Below are 26541 nucleotides of genomic sequence, written 5' to 3'. Positions count from 1 at the left end.
AACCATTAAAAGCTATTATAATGGTAAAAGCCATTAACTCTTTAGAGTTTCCATCTGTTATCATTTAGATTATATAGTATATGCCCAAATGTATGTGGGTATACAATTATCTAGAATGTATTTTATACTGTAGCATTAAGAATTCTTTTTACAGGAACTAAATTCCCATTGTTCTCTAAGAATAATATACCTGTGAACAAAGTCAATTGAGGCATGGTTTGCCATAAAATAGCTTTCATAGAGCCGTGACCTTAATACTACTGAACACCTTTTGGGTGAATTGAAACGCAGTCTTTATTTCAGGCCTCCTCACTTAATATCACTGCTGAAACTCATTAATGATTTTGTGGTAGCTTGGCAAATCCAAACAACCATGCTCCAAAATTTAGTGGAAAGTCCTCCAAAAGGACATTATTACAACAGAAAGACAGACTTCTGGAATAGGATGTTCACATAACACATCTGAATGTGATTGATGATTCATTAAACACTTTAACCAAATACCTGATAAATCTAGAATGTGCACATGGTGGAGGTAAGCATGTGTCACTAATATATTATATCATAATAATTGTTTTTTTTATATAATATTAATACAATATATTTACATATTGTAGCACATCACTAAGAAAGTATTTTTCTCTGTGAGCTTTGCCATGTTTTATAACCCTGTTAAAACTTTTGTCCAATGACATACTGTAAATACACCACCGTTATGAGATTTTCTTTGTATGTGCTTTCAAAAAAAAAAATAAGAAAAAGGAAAATAAGAAAAGTATGTAGGTGCAAAATACAAGACAAGTGTGGAAACTCTGTTAATTTTATTGGGTCAAATGCAAAACTCATTGCGTGAGATCAAAACCAGAACACAGAGGAATACGAGGAACTTGGAAAATATAAAAACATGCTGGGATTATCGTCATGAATGCACAGTAAACTTTGTAATTAGGCAAAAAAAAAAAAACCCAGCATGGTTTATGTGAACTGTTTACAGTAAAACAAGAAACAGGTGAGCTCAACCAGGGAAAAAAACAAACCCATGACTAGGTGGAAGCAGAAAATGGAACAAAACAGAAACCGAAACACAAGCACATGACGTCCAGGTTAACAATTTTGTATGTTTGGAATATGGTAATATATTTTAGAACTGATTATTGCCACATGCCTGGATATTGTTTGTTAATATGTTATATTTCTCCACAGGGAATCCAAGGGCCTTCTGGAGCTCCTGGTGAAAAAGGGATTGCAGGAGAACCAGTGAGTGAAATCATTTTCTGCATCCATGCATTTAAGTTTAGTGTTTTATATGTTAATAAAGACAATTCTACCCCTCACAGATTAATATTTGTTGGTATGTATGTCTGCATGTGTGTGTGTATAAAACTATTTCCTTATCAACTATTTCATTTTTACTAAGGGACCTTCAGGAATACCAGGAACAATAGGGCCTCTTGGAAACATTGGACCAAAGGTAAATCTCCATTACATGTTCAACACATATTTGTATCAATTAATTGAAATTAAATGAACAGAAGAAAAATCCAAATCAAATCAATATTTGATGTGACCACTCTTTTCCTGCAAAACAGCACCAGTTCTTCTAGGTACACTTGCATGCAGTTTTAGAAGAAACTTGGCAAATAGGTTGTTCCAAACATCCTGAAGAACGAACCACGGATCTTCTGTTGCCATAGACTGTTGTCAGAGAGCCACCAGTCAGACCTTCCTCTAATGCTCACAATCTAACGCAGCCACTCCCTCCTACTAATCATCTACACCTGTCCTCCATTTACCTGTCCCCTTTATAAGGCCTTCCTTCCTCTTTACTCACCGTCCGATCTACAGTTTATGGCTATAGATCATCCGGACTACTGCCTGTGTTCCCCATACGCTTCGGGTGAAGCTTGATTCAGTTTAGTTTGTCATTTCCTGCAGTTTTGTTTTCTTTTGTGTTGGTTTATCCAAGAGCAATAAACAACTTTTTTTTTTTTTTTACTTTGTTTTACTCCCAGTTCCTGAAGCCTTGTCTATCCGTGACAGACTGTGTCATGTACAGTGCATTAGGAAAGTATTATATCCAGTTTTATTTTATCTTGGTTTCATCAGACCAGAGAATCTTGTTCCACACAGTCTGAAAGTCCTTCAGGTGCTTGTTGGCAAACTCCAAATAGGCTTCCTGAGGAGAGGCTTCCGTCTAGACACTCTGCCATAGAGCCCAGATTATTGGCCAGCTGTAATGGTTCCCCTTCTGGAACTTTGTCCCATCTCCCTACAGTACCTCCAGAGCTCAGTCAGAGTGACCAACTTGGTCACTCTCACTTGCTCAGGTTGGCCAGCTCTTGGAAGAGTCCTGGTTGTGCCACACTTCTGTTATTTGAGAATTATGGAGGCCACTGTGCTCTTAAGAATCTTCAGTGCAGCAGCAATTTTTTGCAGCCCTACCCAGATCTGTGAGTTGTGAGAGGTGTGTGCCTTTCCGAAACATGTTCAATCAATAAACTGGTGGACTGCAATCAAAGTGTAAAAACATCTCAGCAAAGATCAAGAGAATAGTGAGCCACCTGGGCCAATTTTGAAGTGTTGCTGCAAAGGGTCTGAATATTTATGCACATGATATTTCAAATGTTTTAATATGACTATATAGACATTTCTAGAATTCTGTTTTCTCTTTGTCATTATGGGGTACTGAGTGTAAAATAATGAGAAAAAAAATCTATTTTAATAATTGTAGAATCAGGCTGCAACATAACAAAATTGAAAAAATGAAGGGGGTCTGAATACTTTCAGAATGCATTGTAATCACAGAAAGACTTAATGATGTTATTGTCAGGTCTCTGTAGGGGCCAAAACTATTACTTCCTTGTTCTTTTCTGTGCCGAGAATAGAATTCTTAATGCCATTTGTTGTATGTTTTGGGTTGTTGTCTTTCAACAGGGTACATTTAGAACCAATCAGACACCTCTCTTAAAGGTATTGCATGAGGGATAAGTTACTGCTTGTATTTCTTAGCATTGCAGACATTATTAATCCTGACCAAATCTTCAGCTCCATGTGCAAAAGTGCGGCCCCGAAAATGCAAGGAACCTCCACCATGCTTCACTGTTGTCTGCGCACATTATTGTACTGCTCTCCAGCTACACTCATTATTGTACCGTTATCCAGCCCTTCATCAAGCAACATGTTTTTTGCTATATCCAGATATTTTTTATTTTAACTTATCAGTTCACAGCACCTGCTGCCATCTTTATGCACCCCAGTTTCCTACGTGCTATGTTTTCCTGTATAGTTGAGTCTGTTAGCCTTGTTTGCATGTTGGAGGTATGGCTTTTTGGCCGCAAGTCTTCCATGAAGGCAACTTCTGACCAGACTTCTCCAGACAGTAGATAGTGTGTACCCTGGGTCCCACTAGTTTCCACTATTTTTTTGCTGATGGCAATGTTGGTCATCTTCCATTGTCGAAGGGAAGTAAGCATGATGTACATTTTATCTGCTACATTAAGTTTCCATTTCCAACCATTGCGTCTACAGTCCTCAACATTGCTTATTTCTTTGTGCTTTTTTACAATAGCTGGAAGAGTACATTTCGACACCCCAGAATATATATATTCACACAATGTGTGTGTTGTATATAATATATGGAATCTGTTAAAAAAATAAAATAAAATCTGTATATAATATATGGAAACTGAAACTGTTCCTCTTCCTCAGGGTCCACCAGGAAAAGTGGGTGAAATGGGAGTGTCTGGTGAACCAGGAGAGAAGGTAGACTTTTCATTATCTATATAAGAAAAACAGATCAAGTGGTTAATGACAGTGAATGAAGATGTTATTCTTGGAAATTTTGGAAGTGTTGAGATTCTAGTTTGAGTTTGTTCTTCATGTGGTTAATTCTGTGATGTTATAAAAATGTTCGTAAGTTTTTGTATTTCTAATAACATTTTTTCGTCATGCTCTAGGGTGCATTGGGAGCTGAAGGGAGTGCTGGAGCTCCAGGCCTTATTGGACCCAGGGTGCGTCTGGCCATTGTTCATGCATACAGTAGGGTTTTCAAATGTATGAGATAAAAATGAAAAAGGAAATTTAAACTAAATTATAACATTTATTATTATTATTACATTTAAACAATATCATCTGTTAATGTTTTGCATGTGTTATACATTGCATTAAAGAATTGCATTAAAACATGTATAAGATGCTGGTGGAATAATCTATCTGCAATCATCAAGTTTTGAATCATCAACCATTGTCACAAAAGGTGTCACACTTTAGACCCAAATATACATGAATGCGGTAGTGGGCTGTGCATTCCATACCTAGGCCTTTAGTTATGCCTTGCCTGAATCAATCCACTTCTTAATACCTTAATTATGATGCCATGGCTATAGAAACCATCAATAATACTAAAAAACAGTATTACAGAGCACTGCATCACAGAGCAGTATCTCATTCAGTGATAATATATGGAATTACTAAAGCAAGAAACCAAATTCAACAAGTCTCCTTTCACTAATGCCACAACTGCACTGCATGCATAATGTCTAGCAGAAGTATCAATATTAACCTCATAAAATACAAAAACACAGTCCACCTGAGGTTTTCTGGATATTTTTGTGCATTTATTCTGTGCATTATGGTTGTCCAGGGGATTTGAAATTAGGGCAAATCATTTGTTTTTGCGTAAATTATACAGGAAAGAAAAAAAAGGTATAAATAGTTGTTGAAAACGGTTTTTAACTGTTTTGGCTGACTTATCCTCATGGTATACAGCTTTTCTTTAAAAGTCCATCTTGAGAATGTCCTTGTAAGTATATCTGTAACAAAATCGATTTCTAATTTGTCAGCCATTGTGGAATAAAAGAACAGATTTTAAATCAACACGAATATATTTGAGTTCATGAAGTTTGCTACAGATGCTCTCTGACTGGTGCGCTTTCTGACCATCCAATCAAAGGACGTTAAAATGCTGAAGTTATTGTATGCCTGCTAGATCGCACCGGCACCACCAACCCGCAATCTGATTGGTTGAAGCAACAGTTTCAAATAGCATGAACTGTATTCTGCAGCGCAACAGTGTTCATTCTGAAGGCCTCAATGCAGAGAAGGCATTGCTGGCCCTGATGCACCACCAGTGCATGAATGTTATGCAAGATTTTTTTGTAAAATTATTTAATGCCGTGTATAAATATGTGTGCATAGGGAGAACCAGGTTTGGAGGGTGAACATGGTCCTGCTGGTCCTGATGGTGCCAAGGTAAGAGTGTCCTATACTAGTCAAATAAAATGTATTTTATTTTATTCAATTCAAATTTAGTTTTATTCAGTTTTATTTTTATAACACTTTAACAATGAAATTGTCCCAAAGCAGCTTTCCAAAGATAAATAGGTTATACAATTGTCATTTATATGTGCCTATACGTTTAGTGCTTATAGGTTTATTCATTATAATTTTATACCTAATGGGCAAGACAGCCCTACTGAGCAAGACAGTTACAGGGGAAAGACAGTCCCTGAGAGGGTAGAGGATAAAACCTTGAGGGGAAATAGACTCAAAAGGGTATCACCAAATGGCCATTAATTATATGTGGCCAGTGACGGCTAGTCATCACCAAAATAGTTTTACAGGATTTTTGGTGGTGCATAAACTGATATTCACAGTGTAGATAGTCACTAGGTCTGGTTCCCTGGTGGTCTAGTGGTTAGGATGCGGCGCTCTCACCGCTGCGGCCCGGGTTCAATCCCCAGTCAGGGAACCAACCCCAGCCACTTTTAGTGGCGGTCCCAAGCCCGGATAAATTGGGGAGGGTTGCGTTAGAAAAGGGCATCCAGCGTAAAAACATGTGTCAAATCAAACATGTGGAGGATCCGCAGTGGCGACCCCTAATGGGAGAAGCCGAAAGAAAGTTTTAGATAGTCACTAGGTCTAGCATATATTTGGATAAGACATCAGTGTAGTCTTTTTTGTTTTTTTTAAGACATTTTAAATTGTTATATTGCCTATGCCAATGTTCTGAATTATTTGCCCTTTTCTGGTTTATCCTTTATATATATATATATATATATATATATATATATATATATATATATATATATATATATATATATAAATCTAGAGCTCAAACAATAGTATTACATTCAGAGCTATAAAAAGCTTTTAAGCTTTTCTCCTGAGCATAGTCTCTAAACGTACATATACTGTTTTATGGATACTCCCATGTCCATGTTATTAGCATTCACACATTTAATTTTTAGGGTGAAAAAGGTGACATGGGGCCAGAGGGTGAACCTGGTGCAAGGGGTGACCCGGGGATCAAAGGCAAAGAGGGGTCACCAGGCGATCCTGGACTCACTGGAGTAAGAGTAAGTAAATACACACATTACATACACTACTATGCATGTACAGTTTACCCCCAATAGTTCGTGGTTCGGAACTCGTGGATCGGAAAATCCGCGGGTTCTCATTTGAAACCTACCTAACAGCAAGTTGCGGATTATCTTAAAATTCGCCGGAAATCCGCAGCGGGAATGAATGTTCAGAAACGCTAGGAATAAAATTTTAAATATTTTCACTAACAAATTTCATATTTCATATTTCATTATTGTATTTAAGTGACATAATGCCCCAATGAATTCACTGAGGTACCATACAGGCTGTGGGGCTGCGTCCAAAATTGCGGATTTTCGGAATTTGCGGGGATTAAAGCGTTACCCCCATGGGTTCCGGGGGACCACTGTACACACAAATGTAAAAAATGCAATAAAGCATATGGGTTTAAGGACAGTGGATATATAGATTAGCACATTGGGTTGTTTTTTTTGTTGTTGCTTGCTTTATAGTTTCTTGTGCTTCAGGGGTTTTATCTTGGTGGATAGATATTTATATGCTAGCTTTTTATATAAGATCCTGTTTACAAAAGCTTGCAAAGAATTAAAGGTTTTTAAACACGCTCAAATAATCAATTTAATCAATAAAAAGTACGGGGTACAAATTATTATCTCTTGTCCTTTTTGTCTATTTTTGTACATTCTAATAAACTTAAATCTTTAAATGTATTCATATATTAGATCAGAAAAAATATTTCAAATTCACATGTTTAAATTCTAATACTCAGAAGAGGATCAGTTCATCCCTTAAAATAAATAATAGGAAATGCTAGAGGCTACCTTTATGTTTTTAGAAAGCATGGAAGCAGATAACCATACATTTTTATCTGCTATCATACATTTATCTGATATCTTAAAATACCTATATGTTTCTGTGTGGTTATGTTGTGCCCAGGGTCCTGAAGGGAAGCCAGGGAAAATGGGTGAGAGAGGGAAACCTGGACTCAAGGTTAGTGACCAAAAGTTTTAATTGTTTCTGACAAAAAAAATTAAGTTGGGGGTTTATGGTTTTTTTTTTATAATTACTTGTTAACTACTTAATTTTACTTACTAACTTCTAACTCATTTCCTAGTGCTAAAAAAATAATGACAACAAACATTTGCTGCTTTACAGTGGCAAGGGACATTTTGCAGATCATCTTAACATATTTTTCAATTTCAGTATTTGAAAAGTTAAGATGTACATTTTTGCTGTTGAATGACAGTATGGTTATTTGCATTAACAACTATACTTTGCAATTGTCATAGTTCAACAGGACAAATAAAAATTGCTGTCCCATTTTTGCCTTTTTTTATTCAAAATATCAGGCCTCTATTCTTTATTGTTTTGAGTGTAATTGATGATAAATAGTGAAATTCAGTAAATTTCATATAATCTAATTTGTATTTAGGTTATTAATGATTCAAAAGCTAATTACTCTATCAATAACTATGTCACAAGTTAAAAAAAACTATTACAAAATAGGTCTAAGGTATAACGGGAACAGGTTTTGGCCTGTTAGTTCAATGAGGGGAAATTTAATGTTACAGTGGTAATAGATTGTATACTGTATTTATATTTGACTGTATCTGTACCTTATAGGGGGCAAAGGGCAACATGGGACACCTGGGTGAGACAGGGACAGCAGGGAAAATTGGACCAATTGGAGCTATTGGACCAAAAGGGTCAAGAGGAACTACTGGACCTGTGGTAAGCAAATAAAAAAAAAAAATAATATATATATATATATATATATATATATATATATATATATATATATATATATATATATATATATATGTCTTCTAAACACGCCATTTAAGGACCAGGCATGCAAGCTCAAGAACAAGCTGCAGAATCTTCCAGATAGCAATATGAATGAATTTCCAGACTTACATGGTTTTCAAAAGAAAAGCAATAGTAAAAGCTTTTCAGAGGCAGATTTATATTTACATTTAGATTTATGGCATTTGGCAGACACCTTTATCCAGATTGACCTGCAAAAGGGCTTTGAAGTCTCAATAAATACATTTTGTTTTGGTCACAGACTATGAATACCTTTGGTCTAAAGCTCGATTGGGAGGAATATAGATAAAACCAAAATCAAAGAAAAGGTTTTTGTTTTTTCTAATCCAAGGACTTCTCGATGAGTGGGTAGTCACTACTAGTGACTCTAGACTGTAATGATGTTAACTATGTTTCTGTGTGGTTATGTTGTGCCCAGGGTCCTGAAGGAAGCCAGGAAAATGGGTGAGAGAGGAAACCTGGACTCAAGGTTAGTGACCAAAAGTTTTAATTGTTTCTGACAAAAAAATTAAGTTGGGGTTTATGGTTTTTTTTATAATTACTTGTTAACTCCTTAATTTTACTTACTAACTTCTAACTCATTTCCTAGTGCTAAAAAAATAATGACAACAAACATTTGCTGCTTTACAGTGGCAAGGGACATTTTGCAGATCATCTTAACATATTTTTCAATTTCAGTATTTGAAAAGTTAAGATGTACATTTTTGCTGTTGAATGACAGTATGGTTATTTGCATTAACAACTATACTTTGCAATTGTCATAGTTCAACAGGACAAATAAAAATTGCTGTCCCATTTTTGCCTTTTTTTATTCAAAATATCAGGCCTCTATTCTTTATTGTTTTGAGTGTAATTGATGATAAATAGTGAAATTCAGTAAATTTCATATAATCTAATTTGTATTTAGGTTATTAATGATTCAAAAGCTAATTACTCTATCAATAACTATGTCACAAGTTAAAAAAAAAAACTATTACAAAATAGGTCTAAGGTATAACGGGAACAGGTTTTGGCCTGTTAGTTCAATGAGGGAAATTTAATGTTACAGTGGTAATAGATTGTATACTGTATTTATATTTGACTGTATCTGTACCTTATAGGGGCAAGGGCAACATGGGACACCTGGGTGAGACAGGGACAGCAGGGAAAATTGGACCAATTGGAGCTATTGGACCAAAAGGGTCAAGAGGAACTACTGGACCTGTGGTAAGCAAATAAAAAAAAAAAATAATATATATATATATATATATATATATATATATATATATATATATATATATATATATATATATATATGTCTTCTAAACACGCCATTTAAGGACCAGGCATGCAAGCTCAAGAACAAGCTGCAGAATCTTCCAGATAGCAATATGAATGAATTTCCAGACTTCCATGGTTTTCAAAAAGAAAAGCAATAGTAAAAGCTTTTCAGAGGCAGATTTATATTTACATTTAGATTTATGGCATTTGGCAGACACCTTTATCCAGATTGACCTGCAAAAGGGCTTTGAAGTCTCAATAAATACATTTTTGTTTTGGTCACAGACTATGAATACCTTTGGTCTAAAGCTCGATTGGGAGGGAATATAGATAAAACCAAAATCAAAGAAAAGGTTTTTTTTGGTTTTTTTTCTAATCCAAGGACTTCTCGATGAGTGGGTAGTCACTACTAGTGACTCTAGACTGTAATGATGTTAACTAGGTTTATAATGATGTTAGAAGTTTATTCCATTAGGAGGGTAGGTGCCGGAAAAGAGAAGAGTCTTGTCAATATATTGTCGAAAGAATTTTTTAAACAGTTAATAATCTGTAAGGGTCACTTTTTTTACAATCCAAGTAATCCACATGTAATTTAACATGTAATGTAACATTCACATGTTTTTTGGGAAGTAGGCACACTTTGCACATTTTTGTTTTCAGTGAAGTACTTTCAAAGTTCAATGTTTTAGAAAATTGCAGCTTGGCTTTAATCACTGTTTTAACAGGACAGAAATGAGAATTACAATTTAAAAATCAACTAAAAATAAAAAAATTTCTATTTTTGGTGTTCTTGAATGTGATGTTACTTTCCACTTTAACTGTGGCTGCATACAGTCTAAATCACATAGGGGGCTCTCCTTATAAAAATATACCTACAAAATATGTACTAAATAAACATATGTAGTAATAAATTAATCCTGAGTCGCTATGGAAATCATGTATTTTTTCCTCAGAACATTAAACAAACTGTATAAAATGTTTCTTCAGGGTGCTCCAGGTCGGATGGGACAACAGGGGGATCCAGGTCTAGCTGGGTATGAGGTGAGGAGGATAGCAGATTCTTACAGATGTTTATTAATTAGCACTTTTAATGAAGAAGGAGTGGAGGCATATTGTGAACTTATAGACAAGGAAAATGTCTGTTTAATCTATCTATCTCCATTTTTTTTTCTTGTAGGGTCACCGAGGGCCACAGGGTCCTATAGGGCCTCCAGGACCTAAAGGTGTAAAGGTAAAACCACATTTATTTTTTTTTTTTTTTTTTTTTACTTTACTACAGTGAAATCTATGTCTTCAGTTCATTTCCATACACTTTCCTTTTTTACTATGAGGAATTTTCAATGCAGAATCCATATATATATATATATATATATATATATATATATATATATATATATATATATATGAAGTCATCTTATGCATCATACTTTTATCTGATTTAATGTACGTTGTTGTTTAGGGTGAACAGGGAGATGATGGAAAATTGCCAGGTCCTCCTGGTTCCCCTGGACTTCAAGTGAGTTAATCTTTTTGTCTCCCACACACTCCTTATTTTGTCTAATGATTATTGTGTTGCAGTACACTTTAATAAACAGTTTCTGTTTGTGTGTATGTGTGTGTTTGTTTGTGTGTGTGTGTGTGTGTGTGTGTGTGTGTGTGTGTGTGTGTGTGTCTACACATTTTCTAGGGTCGAACTGGTGACCGAGGTGACCGAGGGGAGTCAGGAGATCCAGGATACCCAGTGAGTTAATATGACCTTTGGTCCTTATAACTGTCATGCATAACACACACGTACACACATAAACATAGCAAAATTCAACTGCAAATACTTTTTCTCTTTTGAAGTTAATACAAAAAAATGCTAACTTTTTATCCTGACAGTGTTGTCACTGGACACCAATTTCAAAAATGCTAACTAAACATAAAAAACTCACTTTAATCGCAATACTCCATGTTTTCATTTAATCTGTTAATCTGAAGGGTCTATAATGCAAATCCCTGGGTATTTAAAAATCAATTGCATTTTAGAATGAGTATTTTTATTATTAGTAGTAGTAGAAATAATTACTACTAAATACCAATCACCTTTTCACAAATTCGATTAGAGAATGAAAATGTTTAGCGAAATGTTTCGAGATTGCACATCAGGGTTCATTTGTAGATCACCTGGCTGACTACACCCATTTTTCACTCTTTTCACATATAAACTTGCAGTACCACTGACACCATACTGTATAGCCACTTGATTATAGAGTTTGTCAAGAAATCATTTTTCAAATTCTGAGAATGTACAGAATTCTAGCATTTGTGTGCAACCTAGCTATAAATACCCTGCGAATTTGAAATCTGGTTCAAGTAAAGGCAAAACATTGTGTGTTGAAACACATTTTAAACTTCTTACATGTTAAATATGCATTTAATATACTGTAATAAATGGACATTTGGTGCCACCCAGGTGAGCATGAGTTCCCTTTTGAGTCTGGCTCCACTTAAGGTTTTTTCTTCATGCAGTCTAATGGAGTTTCTCCTTGCCACAGTCGCCAATGGTTCGCTCATCAGGGATAAACTTATATTTATAAGGAATGAACTTATAGCCACTAAATGTATACATTCTTTTCTTATCTCTGTAAAGCTGCTATGAGACAATATCCATTGTTAAAAGCACTATACAAATAAAAATTGAATTGAATAAAATGTGTAAAGATTTTCATATGTTCTTGTAAACTCACTTATGATGTTTTGATGCCCAGGGTCAGCCAGGGGTGGATGGTCTTCGAGGAAAAGCTGGTGCACCTGGATTACCTGTGAGAGCACACACACACACACACACACACACACACACACACACACACACACATACACACACACACACACACACACACACACACACACACACACACAAACTCTCTTTTTTATCTCTTTTTAAGTTACATTGACAGTTTTTGTATATTTTAGGGTCACCCTGGTCCTCGTGGACAACAAGGCCCCAAAGGATCAAAAGGGGAGCAGGTATGTGGCTATAGATTTTTTTTTTAAATTTATTTACGTTGTAAATATTTGAAAAAATAATGTCACAGTATGTAAGGGTGGTGCCAGCACAAGATTTTTACCCTCATTTATTTTTTCCCCTGAAGGGCCAAAAGGGTAAACAGGGTCATCAAGGAGAACGTGGAAGTAGAGGATCCCCAGTAAGAACAACAAAAATCTTTTTCTTGTTATTTATCATGGGTTTTGTCAAACACAGAAACTGTAAAATCTTTTGAAAACTTGTACAGTAAAATAAATAGTTTTACAGCAACCTTTTTTAATCCTTCTCTCAGGGCTGCTAATTTATATAGTCGCTGCTCAGAAATTACCTTTTGCCGTTTGTACAAAAAAAAATTATATTTTGTAACTGACATTTTGTCTTATTCAGTTTTTTCCATGGTTGTTTGGAAGTTTTTTAGGAAGAGTTCAATGCTTGAGCACAACAGCATTTTTTATACTTTATTAAAATAATTTTGTTTTATTATATTGCAAGTGTATGGAAAATTACATATTTACTGAAAGTTTGTATTCTGGCAAGGTTTTATAATTATATACAAATTAGCATTTATATATAGAGTATATATAATATAACATGGTTTCTTATATATTTTTGTCCCCCCTTGTGCAGGGTGTGGTTGGCTTACCAGGGTCTAGGGGCGTGATTGGTCGAGAGGGCCGGGAGGGCATTCCTGGAGTGGATGGCATTCCAGGGAAGGATGGAAGTAAAGGAATACCTGTAAGCCTCATTCTTTTCTTTTTTTTCAGTTCTATTTCTACACTATTTTAAAGTCAAGCATGACATTTAACAACATTTGATATTTTTCTGCTGCCTCTTTCTCTCATTTTTTCCACTTTATCGCTTTCACCAGGGTGACCAAGGAGATGATGGTGTGCTTGGGCTTCCAGGGAAATTTGGAGCTAAAGGAAAAATGGGTGTTACAGGTTTACCAGGAGATCAGGGTTCTTTTGGCTCAAAGGTAAAAGGACAATGGAAACCAAAAGATCAAAATTCTGTTTTACTTATATACAAATTTAATAACCTCACAAATTTGTGCAGGCAGATTTATTAAAACAGAATATAGACAATTCTTTAACATTAAAGACATTCAATGGCAATTTTCAAAGTTTGTTTTGTGTGTTTGTGTTTCCTTAAGATGCAAAATAGAGACAAGTGTTCATAAGATGGGAACAATTTTGCATAGTTTAAATTCATTAATAATCTGATCAAAGTCTGAATAGTATTTTTCTATATTATATGTTTTTTGTATCAAAACAATCAAAATAATTTTTATTGGAAATATTAACAAAATGCAGCCTTGTGTCTATCTTTTCGCATATTACTGCCTTTAATTGTCATTGCTGGTATCATTAATTGGTGTTTCAGTGTCAGATAATCTTCAGATCATCAGTTAACATTAATAATTCAAGAGGAAAATCATTTCAGCTATCTGATAAATCTTTTTAGGCATTTGAAATACAGTATATCTGTATGATAGCTACAGTAGTATACATGCTAGTATGTTGCATGCCTCCATCCATAGTGATTTAATAATAGATTTTATTCAGGTTATATTTGTCAATGACAGTCACTGTCACTAACCTATTTAATAATTCGCAGGGTGAGCGAGGTCTCCCAGGTCAACCTGGTCCTTCAGGGAAACGAGGATTTAAAGGTGGAATGGGACTGCCAGGAGCTCAGGGAGAACCAGGGCCCAAAGGACAGACAGTGAGTAGCATACACATTATTAGGGCCATATCACGGCCATAAAACCTCAAACATATGGCTGAATTATTTTTCTATATTGCTTTTTTTATATATATATTTTTTAATCAAAGGTCAAATCCCTTGGGAATTGAAGATTTTTTTTGTGTCTGAATTCCGGTTTGTATAGCAAAACAATGATGCATACTACATTAATGCATCTGTTTGACACTGATGTGTTGGTCAAATGGTTCAGTTATGGTTTCAGTTATGATCATGATTGTTTTTTCGGTGTTTCCAGTGTTTCTACCTACTGTTTTAAATAATACAGACAAATGGCCTTGCACTTGAAATGTAGAAAATGTAGAATTTAAATATTTTATTCAGAATAATTTATTACAATTCAAATCATTGAGATAGTTTTCCAAATTGCTTAATCAATTAAATTATATTAATTAATTAATTTAACCTATAAAGCAGTGGTCCCCAACCCCCGGCCCACAGACCGGCACTGGTCCATGGGTCAGTTGGTACCGGGCTGCACAGAAAGAATAAATAAAACGGAAATAATGTAAGTTATGTATTATCCGATTCTGAACAATGTTTTTTTTTTTTTGGAAAATTACCGGATTCTCTTCGCCACATCTGTCTATGACTCACTCTCGATGCATGTCAAGATGTCTCGGTCACAAGTCTTACCTCTATCTGCTACCTTCTTAAAGGGGCTGTTCCAGCCGCTAACACATAATACTAAATAATAAAAATAATAATGCTAAATTGAAACTCCCAAACTAGCAAAATGAACAAAAAACAACACAGAGTATATTATTATATTTATTAGTTTATTATTATATTTAGAAAATACCAGTTTTTATGTCGGTCGTTTCATTTTATTTTGTTGTATTTATCCGCCACACCTTAAAGGCCGATCCGTGAAAATATTGTCTGACATTAAATCGGTCCGTGGCGCAAAAAAGGTTGACCACTGCTTTAAAGCATTAGTTAGTTTTAAGAGAAATTTATGAATTCTTTAGATTGTTTTTCCCTGCTGCTAAAAAATAATGCTAAATATCATAGGTATCTTTTTTTGGAATACCATCCCTGTGAAATTTATAGTGTTCCTTTGGTGAGCATTCCTACCCTAGTTTAATGTTTGGTTGACCTTTATAAGTATATTTAAGATACTTAAGGTCAGATTCTGAATGTACACTTTCTTAATTTATGGTATTAAAATGAACTGGCAAAGATTTGATTTGAAAATGCTTAGTTCAAATAATATTGTTAACATAATGTATAGGCATCAGCACAAGTATACTGTATACATAGCAGTATATTTCTATACAGCTGATTGTCCTGTTTTTTAGGGAGATGTCGGAGAGCCTGGATTTCCGGGGATACTTGGAATATTTGGTCCAAAGGTAAGATGGAGGGAGAAGGATAGATTCAAAGGCTTTCTACTTTTTTGTTGACATACATTTATTATAATTTTTTTACATATTTGAATGGCAAATGCAATGAAGTTTATTACATAATGGAAGATTGGTGAAAAGATCATACTCAAGCTTGGCCTTCCTCCTAATTAACATCCCCAATTAACATCCCCAACACATCGCTCCCTCTCGTCCTTAGTATTCAGTGTCCACAGTGGTTGTCTAATATACAGTAAAATAGTTTTTCCCTCTATCATAGCTCTATAGTTACTTTATATACTTTCCTTTTGTTATTTTTTGTAAAAAAAGCAGTACCACACATTTGTTGTAAATTAATATACACAGAATGGTATGAAGTAGAGGCTGGGGCATAATCCTTTCTAACCCAGACTGTATATTGACACAAACAATTGCTTAAAGTTGTGCCAAATGATTACACTAGATGAATCATCCAAACCCACAAAAACAAAACCATAAGTTATATGTGGTTTCAATTACCGAACTCCATAAGAGCAAGTGAAGCTTTTCCACCCTGCTTACACTTTGGTGCATGAACAGTGTTGCCCAGCTGTTGTTCAGTAAATGTGTTTCTGTGTGTATGCATACTAGACTATTTGGATGCATGACCAAGACAGTCATATGTGGACATCCCCAAACTGTTGCCACAAAAGTTGAGAGCAGACATAGAATGTCATTATATGTTTTACGATTTCCTTTCAACTAATCAAAACATGTTCCATCATGATATTGCCCATATGCACATAGTGAAACCCATAAAGTTTGGTTTGCCCAGGCTGACTGCAAAAACTTAGTGGCATACACAGCACCCTGACTACAACTCACTGAATGCCTTGGCTCTGGGGTGGGCAAGGCTTTATTTATGTAGTGTGCTGATAAATTTGCCTAGTAAAGTATTCTACCGTTACCTCAGCCAATGTGTTTAGCGCAGTAGGTGGTGGGATTTATGTGCTATTTTTGGAGCACTAAAATCCACTGAAGTGAAAAATACCAAATGAAGACGTTTGATTTGCAAAACTCAGTAGAAAGCTTCTGTTCTTGTATGTATGGTGTTAAAAGGAGCCAGGAAAAGTACCAGGAAACTATAAATATAAAATCCCTGCATCCAGATGAGTGTGTGGTCTATGCTTGTAAATGCTAATTCTTGTTTAAGGTATGTGTGTGTTTGTGTGTGTCTGTGTGTGTGTGTGTGTGTGTGTGTGTGTGTGTGTGTGTGTGTGTGTGTGTGTGTGTGTGTGTGTGTGTGTGTGTGTAGTACATTCCAGATTCCAGATTTGCATGTACAGTACACTTCTGACTACAAATTATGGAAAAGCACAGACACCAATGTACCCCATCGAACATTAACCCTCTGCCCAAAACACAGAGTGTTATATTGAACCTTGTTTTCTTGGTTATTAATTTACATTAAGTGAAGTGAAATCAGACTGATGGTAGAACAACTTTTCTAGGCACATAACACAACACCAGGTAAAGCATTCCCATAATGCTTGCCCTTTGGAAAACCAGGAAATATCAAGGACAGCATATTGAGTAGAGATTTTGTTTGAATGTGTGCATGTGTTAAATTATTATTTTTTTTTTTCTTGGGTAGGGGCCTCCTGGAGACTTTGGGCCAAAAGGTATTCGTGGTCCTACAGGGCCCCCTGGACAAATGGTGAGATTAACATACCCATGTTTACACAATAACTTTCACAAATACATTTTAAGCAGGGTAAAGCAGTGGGTTTCAGTTTATGTAACCTTTTAGGTAAACACATGTAGGTAACTGTTAAATTTAATGTTGAAATTAATATTTCAAAAAGTCTCCTTCATACTGGCATTTGAAGGTTTTCTTTTGTTACTGTTAACAATAAATAGTGTTACTGTAATAGCTATTATTTAGGAACACATACATATATTATGATATTGACGTTTTAATTAAGAGCCTAGGCAGAAATATTTAATGTTTTTCTTACCAATTTTCCTCAGGGTAAAGGAGGTATCACTGGTCCTGTTGGTATAATTGGCCCAGGTGGCAGTCCTGTAAGTAATGTGTCAATACATAATATTTTACGTAACACAAATATCATATAACAGTTCAATACATTTTAAAAATTACAAACTGCGGACACTAAAAACGCTATCCATAAATGTTATAAATGTTATGACATATAATGTTATGTCAAATAAATTGTCCGATTATCTTAGAATTATATAAATATAAATTATATACATATAATAAAAAGTGCACTATCCTGTAGTTCACATTTATTGTGGTGGATGAATATCATTAGACCTATATTTTATAAAATGTTTATATCTGTGACTTATTGCGAAATATGATGAAATTTTAAGCAATGCAAATTGACAGTGCTTTCTGTTAGATTATAAAAGACAAACTATTTAAATGATTTGGTAAGGATATGAGGAATATGGCACCACTGACGTTTTGATGCATGACTGTTGATTTCTAAATTCTGTCTAGGGTCCAAGAGGAGAATCTGGTAGCAGAGGAGATATGGTAATATTAAATAATTTTGCACATAATTTATTTCATTTTATTTATTTATTTTTTATCAATATAATGTTAGAGGAACATAGTAATCTCTATGTGTTTTTTTTTATGTTGTCATACAGGGTATTCAGGGGCCGAGGGTAAGGCTTTCAGCACACACAAACTCACACACACACACACACACACACACACACACACACACACACACACACCTTTCCCAGTCATTTAGAATGTGCTGTTTTTAGGGTGCTCCTGGACGCCGAGGACCTCCTGGACCACCAGTAAGACAGCATTTAATAGATACTCATCATTTTGGCATATGTGCATATAGGAAAATGCTAACAAACCTGAATACTTACTGGTTGCTTTTTTCTTTGCTTTAGGGACCTCCAAGTATCCCAAAATCCTTTGTAAGTATTCAAGTAGTTTTGTTCCCCATTGATCAGCCCATCTGACCAGACAGAATGAATATGAAAAATGGATTGATTTTGTTTGTGTACATTTTAAAGCAACAGGATGATAGTGGTGGAACTCTATCGGAGTTCATTGGTTCACATGATGCTTTTAAAACCAAGGTGTGTATAAAAAAAGTTTATATTTCTTTGCACACAACCGCACAATAGATGACTACACTACAAAATAACAACAAAACCTTTCCTCTTCATCAGCTTACCCCCACATATTACCCTTCCACTACAAACATTCAACTTAACCAACACCCCAACTTCTACATACAATTAAAGGGGAAATAATGTTATAATGACTGGCAATCTAAGAGTACATATATATTAATATTATTTTCTGTGATGTGAATTTTGAGTTTAGAATCTTTTGGGTTTTTTATATGTTGTGAGGAAAGTTGGCTGATCGTTTATATTAAAAGTTTATAATATTGGTAGTTTAGAATTAATCAATGTCTCTCTCTCTCTCTCTCTCTCTCTCTCTCTCTCTCTATCTCTTTCCTTCTCTTTTTCTTTCCTTCTCTCTCAATCTCAGGTGGCAGATCTAACGGATTTTCCCATGGACCGAGCTCCTGAGATCTTACAGACGCTGCACTATCTAAGTTTGCTAGTTCTCAGTCTGAAGAATCCACTAGGAACACAAGATCATCCGGCTCGTCTCTGCCGTGACCTTCTAACCTGCCAACACAAATTCAACGATGGTATGTGTGTCTTCATTTCAGTACTCTTATTCATTACACTGTTACATGTTTTGGTGTATATTCTATAGCTGGTGAATGACATGAAATATGAAACTATGCATGATTCAATTAATTTTGTATTTAAATATTCTTTCCTTTCTGTAGGCACTTACTGGATCGACCCAAACCTGGGTTGTCCAACTGACTCTATAGAAGTGACGTGCAACTTCACGAGAGGCGGGCTCACCTGCCTTAGACCAATTACTGTGTCCAAGGTATTGAGTTTACCTCATAAATGAGTAAATTACAACTTAATTTAAATGTATTTACATATTTATATACATTTTATTTACATATATTAATATGTATTAATAATAAATGTATATGCGGTATAATGTTAAAACATCAGTCATATCAAATGTACAAGCGTTATATTATATTATACACTATTGTTGCTATAATCACAAAAAGTGTATTATGGATTTAGTACATTGCAATGATTACCCTCTTTCTCTGGTATCATAGATTCATTTTAAAAACCTTCTAATGCCTACCATATATAGTGATTTAGGATCATTTATAGCAGTTTTCCTAGTTTCAAAGACTAATTTGTGAGTGCTGTTTTTATAGCTGGAGTTCAGACTCAGGCCTGTTCAAATGAATTTCCTGCAACTGCTGGGTTTAGGAGCAGAGCAACGTATCACCATTCACTGTCTTAACATTACCATCTGGAGCTCCACCCCTACTCAAACTCCTTCAAAGAATTCTGTGAGGTTTATTGCATGGGATGGAATGATGCTGGAACCAGAGGTGTTGGAGGATACATGCTGGGTGAGAATGCAACAACACACTCAAAATGAATTCTGATGAACTGTCTGATTATATTTCTAATATGTGGGTATTGCTGAAATTTTACAGCTACATTATTGTACATGTATCAATGTAGATGTAAGGGGAGAATAAATTCATAGCAATGCAATACCACAAATACACTTTTGAACCAGAACAGTTATTTTATTCAGAAGAAAACTGCTAAAAGAACCTAAAATAAATTTCAGTATGACAAAGCCAAATAGAATGGCTGCTAAATCTTTCAAAGGTTTTTTTCATACATTGATTCTGATTTAAATATACAGACTTCCTGCTTATATTAATAATTTCATTATTTATGAAATTATAAAATGCTTTTGCCATCTTGTATAATTCTTTTGTCCCTACACACTATGCTAAGCTAAGTTTCCCAAAAGCATTATAGCCTTGTGCTGTTACCATGGTAGCCATGCCAACCGAGAAGAGTTCACATTTTTAGAATAGTTGAGCCAAGTATCATGTTGGACAAAATAAATAAATAATATATGTAAAGAAATGTATGATATTGAAAAAGATAATTCATATTTTTCCTCCATTTGTTTCTATGGACAGCAACGTGATGGACTTTGGAGGAATGCTGTGTTTTTGTTCAAAGTGGCAGACGCCTCTCTGCTTCCCATCAAAAACATCTCTAATCTGCCCAAAACCGCGACCATGTCACGCTATCACCTTGAGGTCGGACCTGTGTGTTTCCAGTAGTGTGTGTTCATGCGAATTGGTACGCATATGTTTGTCCAATTTCCTCACACACAATAAACGGCTGAAGCTACCCACGTCACAGCCGCTTTAGTATTCAGCCACTGATTGGACTGAAGAAACAGGAAGAAGGTGGTGTGAGTGGAGCTTCTGGGGGATTTAGCACTAAAAGACTGTGGAGGAGAAATCCACCCTTCTGGCCTCAGATGTCATAGGAGAGAAGACTCTAAAATATGACCCAGTTTACATTGGTACGGGACATCCAGGCCACAAAGATACTTCCATGCTCTCTCTCATTCTGTCTCTCTCTTTCTCCCTCTATTCTATCTTTATTGACTAAGTTATTATAATGCTTGTCCTAAGGAAATATGCTTTATTGTAGAGAAGAATTAAGAATTGTATTATATATATATATATATATATGAATATATATATATATATATATATATATATATATATATATATATATATATATATATATATATATATATATATATATATATATATATATATATATATATATATATATATATATATATAATATGAGCTTTATACAATAAAAATAATCAGTAATGCAGAAAGTGCAATATAGAAGGACACGGTTTATTAGATGTTGATGAAATATCAAGTGAGTTAACACTATGGAAGGTATTCCAGGGGTACTGTCAAGATTAATATGTGTGTAATTTAACATAGTACCAGACAGGAAATTAAATGTGTGTTTGCTTTTGAGAGAGAGAGAGAGAGAGTGTGTGTGTGTGCACATTTTAATGTGATTGGTCAGGAAGGTGTGTGTGTGTGTGTGTGTGTGTGTGTGTGTGTGTGTGTGTGTGTGTGTGTGTGTGTGTAACGGATAGTTCTCTTGACATTACAAGTTACATAGTTCAGACACACCTCCTCACAAACGGGTCACATTGGTATAGTGGCATTTCTCAGGCAAAATGTGAGGAGGCCTGCAAAGGGGTGTGTCTTATCGGAAGTGGGGCGTGCTTACCTCTCACCCTAACAGCTGGATATTATTTAAAGTGTTTAAGAATGGTGCTGACTTTTGGTGCTTCAAAAGACAATAAGTTGCAATTCGTAGAACAAACACCAAGCGTGTTGACATGCTGCAAGTTTGAAATGCTAAAGCTACCATGTATTCAAAAGTCTTTGTTTTGTAGCAACAGAACCAGAAAATCATAATGAAGCTTTCTTTGGTGCTTGGATTATATGCTTTGTCAACTGCTAAATCTGAATCTGCATAAACATATCAGTAGCAGAGTGTTAATTGACAACAAGGCAATTTTAATGACGTTGTATAAAGTGCTTGAATTATTTGATGCACCTGTATAAAATACAACTTCTCCCTGTTAGTTGTACAACGATGTTCTTGTTGATATTATAATATGACGATTATTTAACTTTCTGTATTTTAGAGCAACAACTGTCTGGTGCTTTAATCCCGATGGCAATGGCAATGTGAAAGTATGCAAAACTTTAAATGCAGGTTGCGAATGATTTGCCTTGGTCTTTCTGATGGTTCATTATGGCCATGAAATTCTGATATCCAGGTTTCTAGCAATCAATAGGACCTTTTATTTACATGGCCACCATGGATGCTCTAACAGCTAGGCTGTGCCTATAAGCCGTTGACATTTTATACCTATCAGGTCAAACAAATGTCATATTAAAACAGTTTTGAGGACCTTAAATGGCAATCTGCCCTGCAGGGAGTAAAAAAGTAGAAAAGTTATCTTCCTAAGTATCCAATAAAATTAGAACCACGAAAAAAAAACCCTGATGTGAAGTTTTTGATGAATTCATAGCCAAACTATGCGTGGCACTCCACGCATAGTTTGGATATGTGTGTACTAAATTAGTCAACACTATATTCCAAAACAGTATTGGAGAAAAAATTTCTCTTTGTGAAACATTTCGGATTGGGCTTTAAATCTTTAAAGTCAAATCCAAAATCCCTAAGGCTGTCACAAATGCATTCAAATATCAGAAGCCCTCTCCAAGTCAGTTTTAATTCATTAAAGGATCATACTCAGAATAGTTAAAGGTGCTTTTATTTTTATCTTCTTTTTTTTTTTTGCTAAACTATGTTTGCTCCAAGCCTATGAAATCGTATTTGCACAGCAAAAAAAAAAAAGCTCCAATTAGAAAGCTATCTGCTTCCACTCTCTTTACATAATGTGGCATTATTTAAGCTTTCATGTATACAGTGCATTTCTTTTTAGCTAATTTAACCTAATTTAGATATAATTCAGATGCTTGGAAAATAGAGAAGGTTCTCTGAGCCGAAAACATGTCCAGGTGATGTATCACAAAAGCATACTTAACCAGTCAATATTTTTTTTTAATCTGTAAATTTAGGACGCCAAAGAATTATATAAATATATTATATATGTGGTTAAAAATATACATTATGTTTTACTGTTTATTTCATATTTTTATAAAAGTGTTGTCTGATAATCACCACCATATTTTGTGGCATTAATTCTAATTTCCAGTCCTCGGACCCATTGTGCTTCAGAGTTAGAAGTTATCCCTAGGTGTATTAAACATGTCACACTGTGCCATACAGCAGCTCCCTGTAAGTGCGGCTAAGAACAGATTCTGTTTTACATAGTGGAACTACATTATATACATTTTCAACGACATTACAGGGACAGTGTATGTGAATTTTTGCTTTTGTGAAATCGTTACCTCACTCTTCCTGATTTGTCATTCTTGGGTCCTATCTGTGATAATGCTGACCATTTGCATGTACATACTGTACAGTATGCCAAAAAATTGACTTTTCCAACCTTGCCAAAATTTTCATCTTCTGTATTTATCAATTTTGTTTGCCATGCTTATTCATTGCAGTCTTACATGCTTGGTTAAATATCTGGAAATAAGAACTAACTATTTTACATACCCAATAAAGATGTTGTTACATGCTTCCCTGTGTCCTGTAATTCTTACTGATAAAAGTAAGCATTTTTAACATGGATAGCAAGTTACATTGCTACAGTATGTCTTCTGTTGTTTTTGTTCAAAAACAAATATAAAATGCAAATATCTCTTCTGTTTAGGTGTAATATTTCTGTAAATTTAATATCTTTTTAGAGTCTCTAATTCAGATAACTTTATCTGAGTTTGCTAGTTATTTTGTTTTAGGTCATTTTGTAATGAATTGCTTCATCACAATTTTTCGGCAAAGATCTAGGTTTCTGCTTAAACTTAATTACAGTTTAACCCCAACCGAGGTACTGTTCCTGCTTCCACATGGCAAGGTCTGGGAAGAAAAATTTCTCACTGGACACAACTATGTGAAGGGCAACCAGTAATTTTTTAAACTGGACTATGCAAGTAACTCCTCGTATGTCTGCCACTTTGTGCTACAGTTGTATGCAAAAGTTTAGAAACCCCTGACAATGTCCATGATTTTCATTTATAAATATTTGGGTGTTTGGATCAGCAACTTCATTTTGAGCTATCAACTGATGGACACAGTAATATTTCAGTAGTGAAATGAGGTTTATTGGATTAACAGAAAATGCGCAATATGCATCAAAAACAAAATTAGAAAGGTGCATAAATATGGGCACCCTTGTCATTTTGTTGATTTGAATACCTGTAACTACTTTGCACTGATTAATTGGACCACACAAATGGTTTGGTGAGCTCATTAAGCCTTGAACTTCATAGACAGGTGCATCCCATCATGAGAAAAGGTATTTAAGGTGGCTTATTGCAAGTTGTTGTTCTCTTTGACTCTCTTCTGAAGAGTGGCAACATGGGGTCTCAAAACAACTCTCATATGACCTGAAAACAAAGATTGTTCAACATTATGGTTTAGGGGAAGGCTTCAAAAAGTTATTGCAGAGATATAAGCTGAGGAACATAGTGAGGAAATGGAAGACTGTTAAGGGGCAGGCCACTTAAAATATTGGAGAAGCAAAGGCAAAGATGGTGAGAATGGTCGAGTAATGCAAAAGTAGAGTAATGGACAAGCCAGCTTCATTTTGGAATAAGGTGCTGTGGACTGATGAAACAAAGATTGAGTTATTTGGTCATAACAAGGGGCGTTATGTTAAAATTTGGGCAAGGTTCCATCATGCTGTAGGGCTGTGTGGCCAGTGCCGGTACTGGGAATTTGGTTAAAGTTGAGGGTCGCATGGATTCCACTCAATATCAGTAGATTCTTGAGAATAATGTTGAGGAATCAGTCACAAAGTTAAAAGATACGCCTGGGCTGGATATTTCAACAAGACAACGACCCAAAACACTGCTCAAAATCTACTCGGGCATTTATGCAGAGGAACAAGTACAATGTTCTGGAATGGCCATCCCAGTCCCCAGACCTGAATGTCATTGAACATCTGTGGGGTGATTTGAAGCGGGCTGTCCATGTTTGGCAACCATCAAACCTAACTGAACTGGAGATGTTTTGTAAGGAGGAATTGTCCACAATACATTCATCCAGAATCCAAATGCTCATTACAGGCTATAGGAAGCATCTAGAGGCTGTTATTTTTGCTAAAGTAGGCTCTACTAAATATTCATGTGATTTTTCTGTTGTGGTGCCCAAATTTATGCACCTGTCTAATTTTGTTTTGATGCATAGTGCGCATTTTCTGTTAATCCAATAAACCTCATTTCACTACTGAAATATTACTGTATCGTACTGTATTTATCTATTTTTTTGTTAGATCAAAATGAAATTGCTGATCCAAACACCCAAATATTTATAAATGTAAATCATGGACATTGTCAGGGGTTAATGGACAATCACTGGTTGTCCCATATTCTTCCATACCACATCAGATTGTCCAATGGGCTTCTTATAGCTGCCATAATGGCCAGGCTAGAGAAGCATGGACTGAGGATGAAACTCGCAAAGTGTGCTTTCCTTCAAGACTCTGTAGAATACTTGGGGTACAGGATAGATGAGCAAGGTTTGCACCCTACAGAAGAGAAAGTGGAAGCAATCATAAATGCCCCAGCTCTAAGGAATGTCTCAGAGCTAAGGTCATTCTTAGGATTGCTAAATTATTATGGAAAGTTTGTGGCCAACCTTTCAACATTGTTGCACCCTCTGCACCAGCTTTTGCAAGCAGACACAAAATGGAATTGGTCACATAATTGTGATGAGGCATTCAAAGCCAGCAAACAATGGCTACTGAACAGTAAGTGTCTTGCGCATTATGATCCAGGAAAACCTCTGAGACTTGCTTGTGACGCCTCTCTGTATGGCGTGGGTGCAGTCATTTCACATATCTTACGATCAGGAGAAGAGCAACTGATTGCTTTTGCATCACGGACTCTGACACCTACGGAGTGCAATTATGCTCAAATAGAAAAGGAAGCTTTGGGTATAATATTTGGTGTAAAGAAATTCCATAAGTATCTATATGGAAGAAAGTTTGTGTTACTGATAGATCACAAACCACTTTTGGCCATATTTGGACCAACATCCGCAGTTCTAACTCTGGCTGTATTACGAATGCAACAATGGGCATTAATTCTCTTGGCCTATGACTATGAGATACAGTATCGTCGTTCCTGTGATCACGCAAATGCAGACCTATTATCCCGTCTTCCAAGCAATCATGGTCCTTCAGAGGAGGAGAAGGAAGGAGTGTTTCTGATTTCTAATGTGGAGGAACTACCGGTCTCGGCAAAAGACATTGCAGAAGAGACCAGTCATGACTATCCTATCTAAGGTTTTGGATCTCACACTAACTGGATGGCCTAAGTT

The 26541-nt window shown here is 35.4% G+C and overlaps 1 protein-coding gene across 1 annotated transcript in view; it reads left to right on the top strand.

Moving 5' to 3' along the window:
- The window catches only part of col27a1a (collagen, type XXVII, alpha 1a), a 67084-nt gene extending 45871 nt beyond the window's left edge, over positions 1 to 21213 (top strand). The window contains exons 32-61 of the mRNA XM_046867761.1: positions 1204 to 1257; positions 1418 to 1471; positions 3709 to 3762; positions 3957 to 4010; positions 5197 to 5250; positions 6249 to 6356; positions 7276 to 7329; positions 7963 to 8070; positions 10414 to 10467; positions 10604 to 10657; positions 10886 to 10942; positions 11114 to 11167; positions 12177 to 12230; positions 12382 to 12435; positions 12561 to 12614; positions 13082 to 13189; positions 13323 to 13430; positions 14072 to 14179; positions 15520 to 15573; positions 17198 to 17260; positions 17575 to 17628; positions 18071 to 18106; positions 18223 to 18240; positions 18346 to 18381; positions 18484 to 18510; positions 18610 to 18675; positions 19097 to 19262; positions 19407 to 19516; positions 19872 to 20072; positions 20664 to 21213. Of these exons, the coding sequence (XP_046723717.1) occupies positions 1204 to 1257; positions 1418 to 1471; positions 3709 to 3762; positions 3957 to 4010; positions 5197 to 5250; positions 6249 to 6356; positions 7276 to 7329; positions 7963 to 8070; positions 10414 to 10467; positions 10604 to 10657; positions 10886 to 10942; positions 11114 to 11167; positions 12177 to 12230; positions 12382 to 12435; positions 12561 to 12614; positions 13082 to 13189; positions 13323 to 13430; positions 14072 to 14179; positions 15520 to 15573; positions 17198 to 17260; positions 17575 to 17628; positions 18071 to 18106; positions 18223 to 18240; positions 18346 to 18381; positions 18484 to 18510; positions 18610 to 18675; positions 19097 to 19262; positions 19407 to 19516; positions 19872 to 20072; positions 20664 to 20810 (2223 nt within the window). The 3' untranslated portion in view covers positions 20811 to 21213. The remainder of the gene's footprint in view (positions 1 to 1203; positions 1258 to 1417; positions 1472 to 3708; positions 3763 to 3956; positions 4011 to 5196; positions 5251 to 6248; positions 6357 to 7275; positions 7330 to 7962; positions 8071 to 10413; positions 10468 to 10603; positions 10658 to 10885; positions 10943 to 11113; positions 11168 to 12176; positions 12231 to 12381; positions 12436 to 12560; positions 12615 to 13081; positions 13190 to 13322; positions 13431 to 14071; positions 14180 to 15519; positions 15574 to 17197; positions 17261 to 17574; positions 17629 to 18070; positions 18107 to 18222; positions 18241 to 18345; positions 18382 to 18483; positions 18511 to 18609; positions 18676 to 19096; positions 19263 to 19406; positions 19517 to 19871; positions 20073 to 20663) is intronic.
- The last annotated feature ends 5328 nt before the right edge of the window (positions 21214 to 26541 follow it).

The sequence above is a fragment of the Silurus meridionalis genome, chromosome 15 (assembly GCF_014805685.1).
Source record: "Silurus meridionalis isolate SWU-2019-XX chromosome 15, ASM1480568v1, whole genome shotgun sequence".
In the NCBI taxonomy this organism is placed as follows: domain Eukaryota; kingdom Metazoa; phylum Chordata; class Actinopteri; order Siluriformes; family Siluridae; genus Silurus; species Silurus meridionalis.
Note: the sequence above shows the minus strand (reverse complement) of the source record. Positions and strands in the feature narration are given on the sequence as shown.